The 16,129-nt window shown below is 40.4% G+C and overlaps 1 protein-coding gene across 1 annotated transcript; it reads left to right on the top strand.

The window, feature by feature from the left end:
• Positions 1–8,842: 8,842 nt before the first annotated feature.
• Positions 8,843–16,129, top strand: LOC139133645 (monocarboxylate transporter 12-like). Its single transcript, XM_070700395.1, has 4 exons — positions 8,843–9,056; positions 14,795–14,938; positions 15,515–15,874; positions 16,083–16,129. Exons 1-4 carry the CDS (start codon positions 8,843–8,845, stop codon positions 16,127–16,129), a joined length of 765 nt encoding a protein of 254 aa, XP_070556496.1.

The following is a 16,129-nucleotide window of genomic DNA, read 5'->3' as shown; positions in this document are numbered from 1 at the left end:
GTGATGATGATGATGATGATGATGATGATGATGATGATGATGATGATGATGATGATGATGATGATGATGATGATAGTGGCGTCGATAACGAAGGCATTGTGACGGCAAAGTCGAGTGCCCACGTCATACAGAACACGTGGGCAGGGGTTTGCGGCTCAAAAAAGACTCGATTCAAGCTCACTTTGACAATGCCTCCACGAATGTCAGAGGAAATAATTGTGAAACTGATAGTCGCCGTTATACAACGTTGGTGGCTGAAAGCGTCACTACCTTAGCCTACCACGTGATATTGAAATCAGAACTAGAGATCGGGTGCGCTCTACGCACAGTTGACGAGAACAGACAAGAACGAGCACAGGTGGAAACGTCGCCATTTATATATCTTATTTTAATCAGATTGTGTCTCGTTTTCCAGCAATACGATAACTACATCACGTCAACCACGCAATGCACTCACTGACCTTGCAACACTGGCACTTTCATCTCAGTGTCCTCTGGCGGTCAATTATTTCTTGACTTTTGGACAGACACACACAAAGAACATCGGCAAGATCGGCATTATCAAAAGATATCTTTTTCAGGGATACGGGGCGTTTGTCATTGAAAAATGTTTTCTATGTTCTTTCTTAAATATTTCGGTAAAGCAGATGAAAAAATTAAATAAGGAAGGAATCACTCGTTATTGGTGTTTCGCACGCACTGAAAGTACGTCCTTTTCGTAACCGACTGTGCATATACCATAATGATAACCCAGAGAGAGAGAGAGAGAGAGAGAGAGAGAGAGAGAGAGAGAGAGAGAGAGAGGAGAGAGAGAGAGAGAGAGAGAGAGAGAGGGGGGGGAGGCGGGGGATATGAGGACGATGTAGCAAATTATTACAGAGATGTACTCCAGATGCTATTAGAGTCAATAAATGAACGCAATTACGTTGTATACCATTCAAAATCATCTTTGTACTTTGTCGTGCAAAACTAACATTTGGTACGGATGGGAGCCGTGTTGCTATGCACAATATTTCTTATTTAAAAATATGCCCCTTGTGAGCCTTGACGGGGCTGGCATTGATCATCATTATACTTATGGTTGATGTCTTTTTACTCTCTACACTCTCTCTCTCTCTCTCTCTCTCTCTCTCTCTCTCTCTCTCTCTCTCTCTCTCTCTCTCTCTCTCTCTCTCTCTCTCTCTCTCTCTTTTTCTCTCCAACTCTCTCTCTCTCTGGGTCCCCTCCCACACTAGCTGACACCATTAACAGCCTCTGACTTGGCACGTTTGACAAACTACTGAATGTGTGCTGCAGTACAAGTCATGCCCCTAGGAATTGGAAATCGCACTTCCAACTATGTCGCCTTGTCTCGAGAGCGTAGATTAGGATCGGCATGGGATCTTGTTGGCCGGATTTGACGTATCCTTAATGGGAAAGGAACGCGACTGACAAACAAACATGTCAGCCAAATCACCTTATTAAGATTTCATTGTCTTGAAGACAACGCTAAGGGAGAGCTTTCACTCCCAAGGTTACAGAATAAACGCTTTGTATTGATACATCTCATTGTATCTCATTCACTACCTCCCATGATTCTTGCAAATGAAGCCATTTAATGATAAGGCGGCCGCGAAAACAAATGATATTAAGAAGTTATACAGTCATACAATATATCACCACTTAACATAATATGTAACCTTAATACTCTACAGAATGTGTTTACAAATTCTCTCTCTCTCTCTCTCTCTCTCTATATATATATATAGATATATATCTCGAAGTATACAGATGTCCCTGAGGGAAATTACAGTACTCGATGCGGAAAGCAGAGTGTTATAAAGAATAACACAAATTACTTCAAGCACAAATTAATAATATAATTTGTTACTTCTGTTTCATGCATCCAATCAATTCAATCTTCTGTCTATTGTTGTATATATATATATATATATAATATATTATATATATATATATATATTATATAATATATATATATATATATATATATATATATATATATATATATATATATATATATATATAAAATATAGTGGTGAATGAAAAGTGACCCATGCGGGACTCGAACCCACACCCCCCGTAGACATTACGGATGCTCTACCAACTGAGCTAATGGATCAGTCGGTCCAATGTGGGCGGTCCTGACTCTTAGATGGGGCTTTTCATTCGTTGTGCGTTGATATATATATAATATATATATATATATATATATATATATATATATATATATATATATAATATATATATATTAATATATATATACCAACAATTTCCAACAAGGATATCTGCATACTTATATATATATATATATATATATATATATATATATATATCTCTTTATATATATATACATAATACATATATATATGTATATATATCTGTGTGTGTGTGTGTGTGTAAAACAGGTATTCAAAATTTAAGATTTACATTAAGAAATATTTATTTATGTATTTATTAAAAGTATGTCATCCAGATAAGATCAAACGACCTCAAAAGCAGATCATTCGGCGTGTCATCGGTCACAGCCTACATATCTGTTAGGTGCATCGGTTGATCGTACAAAGGTTTGAATTTCTGTTCGAGTTCGAATTTAATTGTCAACGACAGAAATTAACAAGTCACGTCAAACATACATGAGTAGTTGTTACAAGCCTTGGATACCGAGAAAACACAGAGTGGTCTGTGTCGCGGCGTACTGAGGACATAAGGTGTCTTTCGCCTCATTATTACCAAAGTCGACGGACATGCATGATGTTTGGACTCTCAAATCATAGAAATACGTGACTGGTTTATTGCTTGTTTTGATTGATTTTGTAGCCTGTGAGCAAAAATAAAGATTTCGTCGTTTTGTTTCCTTGAATATCGTAGACTTAGTTTTGCCCAGATAGAGTGAATTTGAACTTGAACCATAACGCTGGTAGTTGTCGGAGAGTTCATAAGGAATAGCAGCGATTTTGAATTAAAAATATCGGCAACTGATTGTTACCAAACTTTCACTAGACGACTCTTGTTTTTGTATTCTTGATAATGGATAAAAGGTAGATTTTAAGTTTCCTTTGGGAAACTTTGAGCGAAACGACTACAACTTTCAGCTTAGAGGCGAGAACTACTTCAACTGAAATGTGTACGACTTCTCTACAAATCATCATGATATGTTAGTGCGTTCTTCCAAGAGGGTGTATTTCTACAGGATGTCCTTCTGACGCTGAGTAGTATTTATGTAGTGGCCATCGAAGTGAGTTTCCCGTTGACTGGACCAACTTGACGAGCACTTGACCGAGTTGAGAAACAAAGTTGAAAATGTGTGAAGAGGTCGATTGTTGTGAATTTGTGCTTAGGGTTTGACGGACACTGTCGTTTTCGAGTGTGGCCCACGTGTGGACAACAGTAGAACTTCCCTAATACGAACACATTTCCTTAACTCAAGAACTGAGTGAGTGTTGTGGGAACAGCAGGCGTGTGTTCCAGGAGAGGGAGAAGGAGGGAGGGAGGTTGGTTGTGAACGAGTATTGGATAACCTTGACAATTTTAGTGTAATGCGCGCCTCCAAAGTGGAAGACTTAAAATTTTTCTAAACTTTTGCTCAACGAACTTCAGACAATATTCCTAAAATCAAGAATACAGAAATAAAAATGTCATATTTGGTTCTACAGAAACATATTACCTAAATTTGCTGATTTTTGAGATTCAAGACTACTGCCACTCTCAGTAAGTTGTATACGGGAAAATCAATCAAAGTTTTAATTTTCACCAGGACAAAACCAGACATTTAACTCTTTGTTTCTCCTCAAGCTATCAAAATGATTCCATATGTGTACCAGCAAGGTATTGTAAAATTTGTAAGAGTCCTGATATCTTTCCCCTAGGCGCGTTGTGCCTTGGGAAGGTCGCCAAAATATCACGACGAAAATGTCATGAATCTATATACTATAAATAAAGTCAAAAAATGCTTGTTCACAATTTATATACCGGATACGTAGACGAAAATAAACAAATCTGTTACGTTGAAAATGGGATAAACACTTGACAGTTATAGAAAGTGCTGTTCATATACCTGGAAAAGACCTGCCCTTACAATTTAACTGATGGTTGCTAAAAGTGTGTGCTTTACTGACAGTGATTACACATAAAACGTCTCCGTATTCATTCTTCTTCCTATCCTAGCCACCTTCATCAAATCGAAGTTGTCGCCGAGCGCGCTATTTGAACAACCGGCAAAGAAGGCGAGGGCGGTCTGTTTTGAAGATGACTTTGTGCACTGATTGCCGATCGTCCCTCTAGCCTGTCATTGTTTGAAGCAGCTATTCTCCGCTTTCTGAAGAGTGTGTCCATAAAGGCGTGTCTGTACTGAGGCACCAACAAGCAATAGACGAACGGATTGAGAGCGCTGTTCGCCAGAAACATCATCACAAGGCCGAAAGGTGGGTCCTGGGCAGGATTAAAAGTGCAAGCACTTTTATAGGGTGCCATACACACGACATAGACCACAAATACTACGAAAACGCTCTTAGCTATGTCGATATCTTTCCTAGTTAGCGATGAACTCGTAGTTTGCCAGTCTGGGATATGATTGGTTATCTGTACTTGTGATTTTCGCACGACTTGCCATACTTTGAAGTAACAGAATGCGTTGATGTTGAAGGGAACGATGAAAGTGAATATGGCAAGAAACACCATATAATAGAAGCCCTCTTCGCGTCTGTACATCAGACAAATTTTCTCCTGGTCTATGTAATGGTAACGTGAAAAGCCAAACAGCGGCGGCAGGCTGAAGAAAACGGCAGAAATGTGGCATCCAAATGCGGAGGCGAAAGTTATCTTCTTCGATGCCCACTTTTTGTACTTCTGGTTGTGACACATACACAGATATCTGTTAACCGCTATGGCAGTCATGCAGAATATGGACGCAGCGCCGCTTTGGATGAAAAGACAGCCGTAAAGTCGACAGACGATGTCAGAATCGAGAAATATTTTGCCGCTTTTGGCGAAAGATACCATTGTCAAGGAAGTGAGTACCGAAGAGGTGAACAGGTCGGTAACAGCCAGGGCAGCCACGAGGATACCCGACTTAGTTTGCAGTGATTTCTTGAACACGACCGAGAGGAGAACAAGGCAGTTCCCCAAGGTTCCCGTCACACTCACTAGGACAAGAAAGATGATGGCGGTAACGACTCCACTTGTTAGCATCTTTGACGGTGTACAGGTACTTCCCTGGTGATGATGCAGATTTGTCTATGCTAACAACTCTTTGACCACCAAAATCGGGAGAGTGCCCTTAGTCCGTTTTCTCGCCACCCTTATAACCGCTGTGGGAAAGCTCGTGAACTTGAAGAGAACAGCTCGCATAACTTCAAAACAACTCTCTAGCATTGCATCTCCTCCTCCTTTGATGCGACGTTTACAGTCAATTTTGCTTCTGGAAAACATTTTCCATGGTGACGTGAGCGGCCTCTTCATTCGGAAGAATATGCCTGCTTCAACATCGACGATTTTATCTGCTAAGTGATTATCTTTTTCCAAACAGCATAAGTCTACCCCTTACGCAATCTGTGACCCCCTAGCGTAGCAATAAGAGAAACTCATGGGGGAAATTCAGGGGCTATTTTATTCGATGTGGGAGAAAATGAGTAATTTCTTCTGTTCTCGAATATGATTGCTTCAAGAAAATTTCATCGGCTCTGACCTTCACTTGAAAAACACTTTTTTTAGAATTTTACAGTATAATTTTTTTCATTAAAAGTTAGAAATGTTTTATACCACTTGAAGGACCGAATCATGCGAAAAATCCTAGCTTTTCCGGTAACAAAACATGGACGCTTGCAACACAGACGAATAGAAAGACACTCTTTCTATGTCTGTGTTTGCAACGAACGTAAAGCTTTAGGCTAAATTTTAACCTCTCTTGATCAGGATGTAAACAAGGGGAATACCAAGTGAACGGGATACAGAACAATTTATTTACCGGTAGGCAGGCAAGCAAATTCATTTTTCCGTTGAGCTGTAGAGTCAAAATAAATCAACCATCTTCAGCTTGCCACTGCTTTGGATTTTATCGACCGCTTTGGATTTTGTACAGGCCTGGATTTCGCATATGTGCGTTCATCTCCTCAGCGACTTCAGCAAACAGTGTTCAGTCTCCACGTGTTTAATCGTACTTGCAATACTAATTTGAGCTGCAGTGATTCAAATAACCCTAAAATCATTTGATTCTTCCTGATGTATCTAGTATTTTTAATGTTACGAGCGTCTCAAGCAAATGCTTATTGGGGCTATTTCCGCAGCTACAGACTAGTACTAGTAACTGAGGTTTCATGTACGTCAGTTGATTACGATTAAAACATAGCATTCAACCTAAAAGAAGTTAACGGGTAAAATTATTTGCCATGAAAGATAGGCGGAAGACCCTGGTGTCTAGCGGCACCTACTTGTGCGGCAGGATAAAGTAACCACGCGTCGTTACTCGTGGCGTAATATGATGAGTTGACTTGGTTACTGCGTAGCAACAGTGGCCGTGAAACTCTCAAGCTGTTGCTTCGCTTTAACGTATAGGCTTGTTTAAAATACTCCAACTCACGACAAAACTTATCGGTGTCGCGCATGCGTCTGTTCTCTAAAGACTTTGTTGTTTTCTTGCATTGACTCCATCGCTTTTTTTCACGTAAATTTTGCAATGACATAGATGCTGTAATAGTAGTGACTTTGACAATGGTAAACCGTCATCGTTGCCATCATCAAATCTTCGTCGTCGTTGAAGTTGTCCACTTTTTCAGTGTCACGTACATGTACACGACTTCACGACACACGATAATCATAAGCCGGCTGCGCACAGGCTAAATCCTCTTTCAAGGAGTTGCAAACCAGCAGGGTTCGTGCATTGTGGGTTTTTTTGGGGTACGCCTGTTGCAGTTTGTTTTTCGTTTTGAGATAGCAGATGTGATTTCTATCGCTTAGTTAGTGACAGTACAGTATGGCCGCATCTGCTATTTTTCATGATGCCATTTGGATCGGGTTATACAAGCTCATCTTACTACACCGTTACAATTATTGACAACACAGTGTCAAGGATTGACTAGTCTTCAGTCCCCCGATAACTATTATAGTCGCCAAAAAGGATTGTTTTCATAGATTTTTTTCAACTGTAAGCTGCCTTCAGAAAATAGGGTAGGTCGGCCGGAAATTCTTATGTCATATGCAGAAGAAGTACTGGAATTGTCTCTAGCTCATCTTCAGACGTTTAAGGTAGAATGCGCTTCGGAGACAGATATTGGGACTCTCCAGCTTTTACATTATACTTTTGGCCTACAACTCATGTGGGCTCATTTTGAAGCTAATGGAGTATATAAAGTTTCCACAGGAAACACAAGCTTGGTTTTGTGAATCGTGAATTTTACACCCCCTCCAAGATAACGCAAGGGTGGCGGCCATTTTGAATTTCAAATATCGGAAAATTTTGGGTAATTTGCTTCTCTACAACCAAGATTTGCATGGTGAGCCCCGATTTTTTTTATCTTGATTTTGATAAGTTGTTTGAAAGTTTGCTCGAGAAAAGTTTGAGCAAAAGTTAAAGTCTTTCATTTTCAAGGTGCAACAATACCGCACCGCAATTGATGTGTTCACTGTATGGCGACTGTCTGCTTGTAAACGACCAACTATTCGAATCAATCGTACCAATCTCTAAAATCAACGGCTGTGTTTTTCGTAGGTAGGGAAAAAAACACTTTTGTTTAGTAGCGACGGGTGCTTTGGTTGACTTCCAATTGGATGACAATAAACAACCCGGATTAGCTCACCTGAATGTTGAATATAAATGACAACATCTCAGGCTGGTGGACACGCAACCATGCGTATGATTTGTTCACACTGAAAGTCATTGATGTCGAGCAGACAACCGGTAAATCGCAAAAGAGTTTAGTTGTGCGCTCCAGTCAAAAAGGTCTATCAACTCTGTTTTTTAAGTAAAGCGTGGTGGTTCTCGAAGAAACAAACAATCTCTTTGTCCTAATATAGTTTTATGCCCCATACGCCACTCCACGGCATAAATCTTTGTTTGGTTGTAGAATGAGTATGAGTTTTGAGTGCTAAATCTCAATATGTGCAAGAATTCGGCCAATTGTTCCTCTAACCGAAATGCAGTTTCCTCGGGGTGTTGGGGACGGGGTCAGTTTTCACCGACAACAGGGCTAGGGCGTGGGTAAATTACAGATGGCATCTACGGCTGAATACACGGCCCCATTTTGGCGATTGACAATTATTGACAATCGCAAAAATGAGGCCGTGTATTCAGAAGTAGATGATGGCTATAGTTTATAAAACCTATATACTAAACACGGTGACATGGCACTCGACTGACCTCACAGACGTTGCCTCGGGTAAGAGCTTAAGGTAGAACGCGCCTCGGGGACAGATATTCTGGCTTTCAAACTTTATCAATTCTATTCTGATCGACCACTTGTGGGGGTTTATTTTAAAGCCCTTGGTGAAAGAAAATGTTTCACGGTCTTAGTTTATCGAAAATCGAGAACTTTATTTTTCTCCATAAAGTTAACAAAGGGGTGGCGGCCATTTTGAATTTCTAATATCTGTAAATCTTTGGTAATTTGTTTCCCTAGAACCAAAATTTGCACGGTGACCCCCGATTCTTATTCTTAATTTTGACAGAGAGTGGTTAAAAGATTAAGTGAGTAAAGTTTGAGCAAAAATTTATGTCTTTCACTTTCGAGGCGCATATCACCTTAATGACTGGATTATTGTACATCACTAGGGCGATGTGCGGAGTCGTAGGTCAGGCACACGATTTATTCATTAGCTGTCAGAGCATCACTAGCATCATCGAAAAGTCAACATGGAGGAGGTAAAACACAGGGAACAGCCTGAAAATGTCAGTGAATTTCGCAAGTGGTTGGTTGTCCTCGGTTGCAACGTCGTCTTGATATTCGTTCTTGGTCTCAATCAAGCCATTGGTCCATTCTTTGTTGAGCTAATGAGGCATTTTGACGAAGGAGCCGGCCAAACTTCGCTGATCGTTACGCTGTCGGTCTTTTTCACAACTTGTACAGGTAAGCGTGCATGCAAACGCGTGACCTTTGTGCGCTACCAAGTTGAAGTGAGAGTAAACATCACTAAAATAGCCTGTTTTTCATGGTAATTGAACTTCTCGCGTATGAACTCAGCTTTTTTCATTAACGTTTGGCACTTGAAGTTTACTGGTGCTGTATTTGGAATGCTGAATGGAATACGCTACGGCGGTGTCATTGGGCTATAAACTGCACAAGTATTGGTGTGTCTATGCTTTCCCCTCAAGAAAATAAAAAGATTTTCAACTACTGGAGGGGTATCCTTCCAGTCCTTAACTCCTTTAATAGATAGGCTTGCCAGCTTGTGTGAATTTGCACGTTCAACATATTTTCACTGTTGTCGAGCTATTTTATTCAAAATAAAATAGTCTGAAAAGTGATGCATTCTATTTTCAAGCAATTGTAGTATGAGCTTCTCGTACGAAAATGGACACCACGATTGAAAAGACTGATTACATAGTGTGCTAAATTGGTTCCGTGTGAAATAAAGAAATGCATCTTCGACGGAGAAGGGTAGTTATGAGAAAAATGTTTACTTGATCAAACGACACATTCCTCTGACAGATACGACGTGTGATTCACTATAATAATTCCTCAAAGTTGTGGAAGGTCTGTGCCCGAATTTCAAAGTCAATCTGACGTGTTCAGACACAGCCGAAGACGAATAAATTATTAAAGAGTCCAACTTGCACACACAGTAAGGCCATGTTCGCGGAGTGTTTTACGAGTTTAAGTTAAATCGCGATCGTGCCTCGGGGGCAGAAATTCGGGACTTTCAAATTTTATCAATTCTCTTCTGACCTACCACTTGTGGTGGCTCATTTTAAAGCTCTTGATAAAAGAAAAGTTTTCACCGTCTTAGTTTTTCCAAAATCGAAAATTTCATTTCGCCCCATGGAGTTAACACAGGGATGGCGGCCATTTTGAATTTCAAATACCGAGAAATCTTCAATAATTTTTCCCTCTAGTACCAAAGATTGCACGGTGACCCCTGGTTTTTATTTTTGCTTTGGAAAGAGAATGGTCCAAAGTGTCATTGAGGAAAGTTTGAGCAATAATTTAAGCCTTTCACATTCAAGGCGCATACTACCTTAAAAATACAGGCTTTTTTCTGGACGTTCGGTACGTGACACTTAATTGTTGCAAAAGGTCAGCGAAACTGGCACACAACAGTATTCCAACAGCACATCCTGCTAACAAGCCTCCTGGGCAAATAATAGACAGTTTAATGAAGATTGTCGATGCTCGTCTGTCACTGGTGGTGGCCTTCTTGGTGTTATATTCTGGTCTTTGATACTTACTGTATTATCACACCTTTTTATCCATTAATCAAAGATCATTTTCTTATCCACGTAAATCGATTAATACTCTGCCTCATCTTCATTTTAAAAGTTGACGTCAATTGGTGTAACTGTACACAGTGTGTTTGAATACTGTTTATCGATATGTAAAACTGCTTCGACAAATCATATACCCTAAAAACGGAGGGTCTGTGGACAAATGACATTGTCGTTTCTTGTCAATGTTGTCTATTTTGTTGTCGTCGCCGCAGCCGTTTCCCCGAAGGGTTACTTGAACCCACTATAACGAGAACGCTGTGAAAGAACCCCTCCAGACGTAACAACACCATTCTTTGTCAACTTCACTCAAATTTCTGAAATTATCAAATGACACATCGGCTGGAACTTTTGTGAAATAATTGCAAGGGATAAAATAGCAAGCACTCGTCACTGGAACTCGCTTCATTCTTTTTATAATCGATGATAAAAATCAGGGGTCATCGCACAAATTTTGATATGACGGAAAAACAAAAAAAAAAAACTAAAACGGTTATATCGCTCACAGAAACAAGACGGTGTTACTTTGGCGTCAACTTTGCTATTATTACGTAATACCTACACTAGTTACCTTTCGCCTAGTGACCAATACGTCAAGAAATCATAAACAAAACCATAAAATAATGATTACATTGACGTAGCAGTATGAGAAGGTCTAATCACGCATAGACATTCACATGCATACAGAAGATATGATGGGGAATCCGACGGGTACGAAGCAAAATGCATGAAGACACGAAGAACCGACAACCAGCCAGACAGACACGATGACGACGACCCAAGATCCGAATACGACTAAATGATGCTTTGAATTCGTCTATAAATGTTTGAGACTCCGGTGAGAACTGCTTCTGTGACAAAGGCTCAACAGTCAACATCTGGACGAAGACGAAGTTCGAATATCGTCAAACTGAGAGTAACAGCGACGACGTGGCTACGAAATGAGATAACCGATCAGCGTAAACCAGACATCGAAGATCGATCGGACACGGCGAGATGCGTACATCATTGGCCTCTTCAGTGAAGATATTCGTGTACCAGGGGTTCTTTGCGCGGTAATGGCTGACGAACTCTCGATGAACTCGAATTATGATCTAGCAACTAACGCTATCCTGAAACCAATTCATACGATAATATCTTAATGATTTGTATTATTTTAATGATTTGTATGATTTGTATTTTTTAAAACTGACTTTGAACTTTCATTCGGTGGAACATTTGATTGGTGTATATTTGCATGACAGATAAGAGGTAATTTCGGGCGTTTAGCCGATTATTACAGAATAATTCGAATTCCATGAAGGGTTATCTTTGCTTTTTTGTAATCTAAGACCGCTTTCTGTATCCTCTAGCGAATTTCCAATCCTTTCTTACTTACAAAACTGCTTAGAAATGTCTTTATTACACCTGTAAGTCACCAGAAGGATTCACAGGTATTAGTGTTATCCTTTATGGAATTATTTCAGCTGCGAAAAGCATTACAGTGCGAAGCATTGTCTGTGTAAACAGTACTCGATAAATGAGATTATAACACGCCACATGCTCATTCCCTGTCGCGATTCGCCAGAATACGTCACGTGACGAGAAAATAGATACGTCTAGTCCCCACCGGATCGACAAAAGTGACGTCAGAGGGCATTTTTTGAAAAGCTATTTCCCTAGGGAAATAGTCCTGACCAAATTTGGAAAAGTGCTTGGTCACGTGACCGTAGTGTCGTCTGCATCTTTGCAACAATGGCGGGTGACTAAAACGTGATGTGCGTCCAGGATAGGTGACGACATTCTCTAAAACAGATTTTCCAACATTTTCCAACATTCCAACAGCGTAGGAACTTGAACAGCTCATCGACGGAAAAGATTAAAGTGCAACTAAGGATGTCGCTAGGTATGTTTAGAATATTTTTTGAAAGACAGTGGTACCACGTACAACTGAAACCGCTGTGGAAACATCGCCCAGTGAACTTGTCACAATGGGTTGTTGCGGTGCAAAATATCAAAACACATTAAAAACTATATAACAATACAACATGAGCATGTGGTGTGTTATAAAACACCTATAGCCTGGTCTTTATTCGGGCTATAGCGCTCGTCTATTACCCCTCGTGGCCGTGTGTTACCAGAAACACATCGCTATACCCCTCGGCCTACGGCCTCGGGGAATAGCGATGTGTTTCTGGTAACACACGGCCCCTCGGGGTAATAGACGGGCGCTATAGCCCTCATGACCAGGCAATAGGTGTTTAATAATGTCTTGGTATTTTTTGTATAATTAGAAGCTGAGTTTTAAGAGTTTTTATTCAAAGGGATTTTAATACAGTCACGATGAGTAAGAATGACTCTTTGTGTTCGAAGTTATGGAGAAACTTCGTGTCAGAGAAGAATTTTATTTGTCTTATTTTTATCTGAAGATTCATCAGCTGAGATATGTTTATTTGAGTTTTGTTTATACAGAAAACGCTGCGTATTGTGAGTGGTGTTATCTGATGATTTATTTAGTATCTTATCTCGAGAAACGATTTCACTTATTTTCTGTTATGTGTCTAGTAAGTTGCTCTTCCACAAGGAAAAAGAGAGAGAAAGAGAAGCAAAACTGAATTTTTACAACTATGGCGCCCCCTGGAGGAGCTATACAAGGTCAAAAGGGACGGGAATAGTTTAAGCCGTCATTCCCTGAAACTATAAATCGAGAAATCGGCGATAAAACCCACTCTGCCTCCCATAATGATAACTTTTGTGTAACTGATGTTGTAACGCGATGATAAAGCGTTGAATCAGAAATATAGGCTTCGAAACACAAGTATTGATGATGGTTCTGTAATACTTGGGATTCATTTGAAACCCTTGTTGGAGTAATTTCACGATTTAAAATAATTTGTTTTGATTCAAGAATACTGTGCCAAAGAAAGGCTTAAATGTTTTTACAAATTATCCACATTATACAAGATTTCGTGAAATAAAAACATAATATCGATTTTTACAATTGCTTAATTTTTATACGGTATCGCTAAGCAATGGTTATTTCAAATTTTCATTGCTTCATGAAACTAGATCTGGGCTTCGGGTGTACGCTAGATGAACTTCTCTTTTGCCGTTGTTGGATTCTTGTGTTGTGACAATCCCCACAATCGATGCCGACCAGTCGTGCTTTGCGGACAAGGAAACGTGAACGACCCGCAGCTAGAATTATTGCATGGACAACAGGCTGAAAGTCTTTGTGTGGAAGCACCGTGGGAGTTCGACGACGCAGCAGGTGAAAAAGAAAAGGAAGACAACACGACAGCGTCACCTTTCATTGCGCAAATTGAGTTCAGACGACGACTCTCTTCACACAAGATCCTGTAAACGTCCGGTCGGTATCTTGCGGCATATGTTACCGCTACTATCTTCCGAAGACATTGTTTCGGCGTTTTCAATCTCGGATATTGGATTTTTCAGGCATGTTTTCAGAGAGGGTATAGTGTCCCATCAAAGAGGGCATATTCTCCTATCGAAGAGGGTACATTCTGAAACCAAAGAGAGCATACTCTCCCATCAAAGAGGGTACATTCTCCAATCAAAGAGAGTATATTTTCCATCAAAAAAGAGTCGCATACTTCACCATCAAAGAGGATTTCCTCGCCTATCAAAGGACGGCAAAGTCACCCGTCAAAAGGGTATACTCACCCATAAGCGAGGGTATTCTCTCAAATCAAAGGGGCATACTCTCGTATTCAAGAGGGCACACTCTCCCATAAAAGAGTGTATAGTCGCCGTCAAACAGGGTATGGTATGCACAACCATTAAAAGGGTAATACTTACCAATCAAAGAGGGTATACTCTTCTAGCAAAGGGAGTTTGCAGACCCGTCACGAAGGGTATAAACACCAATCAAAGAGGTTTTATTCATCCATCAAAAGGGTATATACATCCGTCACAGAGGTTGTATACCCATCAAAGAGGGTACTCACCCATCAACGAGGGTATATGTGTCCGTCACAGGGGTTATACTTACTCATCAAAGAGGTACTTAACCATATATATAGAGATATTGTACTTCTCTGGGGAAGTAGAAGTGGTCATGAACGGGTTTATGATTTTATACGATTATATGCCTGTCATTTAGCTTAGTGCATTTTCTATACCCAATTTAAAGGGATCAGAACTGCGCTCAAAGGTCGTATGGGACCCACACGACCAATGGTAATACTGTATCCAAGGTACGATGGTGATTGATGAAAGTTAAACATGTCTGTCATAATCTACATCGAAATGTTGCAGCTATGATGATGAGGTGCAACAAGATATAGTGCACGAAATACATTGTTTGTAAACAAGAAACTCGCACAGGCGCAGTTCCGACGACTGTTTCCCTTTAACGTCCACTAACTTTCTTATTTTCCGCAGGTCCTGTGGCAAATTTAATGACCAAACGTTTTGGTTGTCGGGTGACAGTTATCACTGGCGGTGTGCTATCGACAGTTGGACACTTACTCAGCTCCTTTGCCAATTCTGTTCCTTTCCTGTGTTTGTCGTACGGCGTTCTCGTAGGTGAGCATGGTCAACATTTTTGTGTATGCCCTGAAAGCAAACAAAATGCTGCCAGAGTAAGATTAAAATTTGAATTGACCTTTGGCTGTTGGCGTAAATTTGCGAGAAATGGGGGAAATCAATCTCTCTGTCTCTGTTTCTCTGTCTCTGTCACTCTCTATCTGTCTCTGTCTGTCTGTCGTCTGTCTGTCTGTCTGACTTGCGCCAAGTTTATTGCCATATAAATATCAAAACAGACTAAATTGAGGGATTGATCAGTTCAGTAGACAATGTAATGTTGTGAAGTTTGTAAATACATGCAAAGCATTAGGCCAAACAAAAAATATGTCTCCGGTAGCCTGACCTACCCTAGAAAAACCGACGACCCAAGACATTTTTTTCGCATTTTCAAAACTTCGAGTAGAATATGGGTCTGAGCCAACAAAAACAACAGTTACTGTAAAAAATATCCTCCGACATCCCTACCCCAATTTTCGGAGGCATGTTATCGGTAACACACATGTTTTTATTTGACCTAACTTGAAAGTAGTATAATTGTAATTTTAAAATAATTGATCTTCTTTCAATGAAATCTAGGTCTTGGCTTCGGTCTGGCTTACAGTCCAAGTGTAGGTATGGTTTCAAAATACTTCAAGAAGGGCCATGCTCTAGCCAACGGACTAGCCTATACAGGATCCGGTCTAGGTATATTCATATTCCCGCCGTTTCTACAGCTTCTCATCGACACTTACGGCTGGAAAGGTTCTTTCCTGGCGTTCTCCAGCGTCAATGCCAACATCTGCGTATGCGGAGCGCTGTTTACTGAGCCCGGTAAACTGTTGACCGAACGGGAGAGTTCGGACGATGCCCGCACAGGTGTGGAAGACACGGATCAACCAGTGGAAGAGGAAAATCATAGCGACAAAACAGCATGTAGGAGTGACGATGCGCAAGCTAGTAAGGAATACATAGCATGCGTGGCAAAGAAAACGCCATCGGGCGGCCACGTAACTTCTGAAAGCAAAATTTCAACAATCGGACGTCGAATTGTGAAATCATTTGATCTCTACTTGTTCCGCGAAAGCGTGCCTTTCGTTCTGGTGGTTGTTTCAACTTTTTTCCTTGGATTTGGGCACTATATCACGGTGGTCTATTTGCTTCCAAGGGCGGAATCTCTGGAATTTTCCAACAAGCAAGGAAGCGCGTTCTTAG

This window comes from Ptychodera flava, chromosome 5 (genome assembly GCF_041260155.1).
Source record: "Ptychodera flava strain L36383 chromosome 5, AS_Pfla_20210202, whole genome shotgun sequence".
NCBI classification, from domain to species: Eukaryota; Metazoa; Hemichordata; class Enteropneusta; family Ptychoderidae; genus Ptychodera; species Ptychodera flava.
The sequence above is the reverse complement of the archived record's forward strand: the minus strand, read 5'-3'. Positions and strand labels throughout refer to the sequence as shown.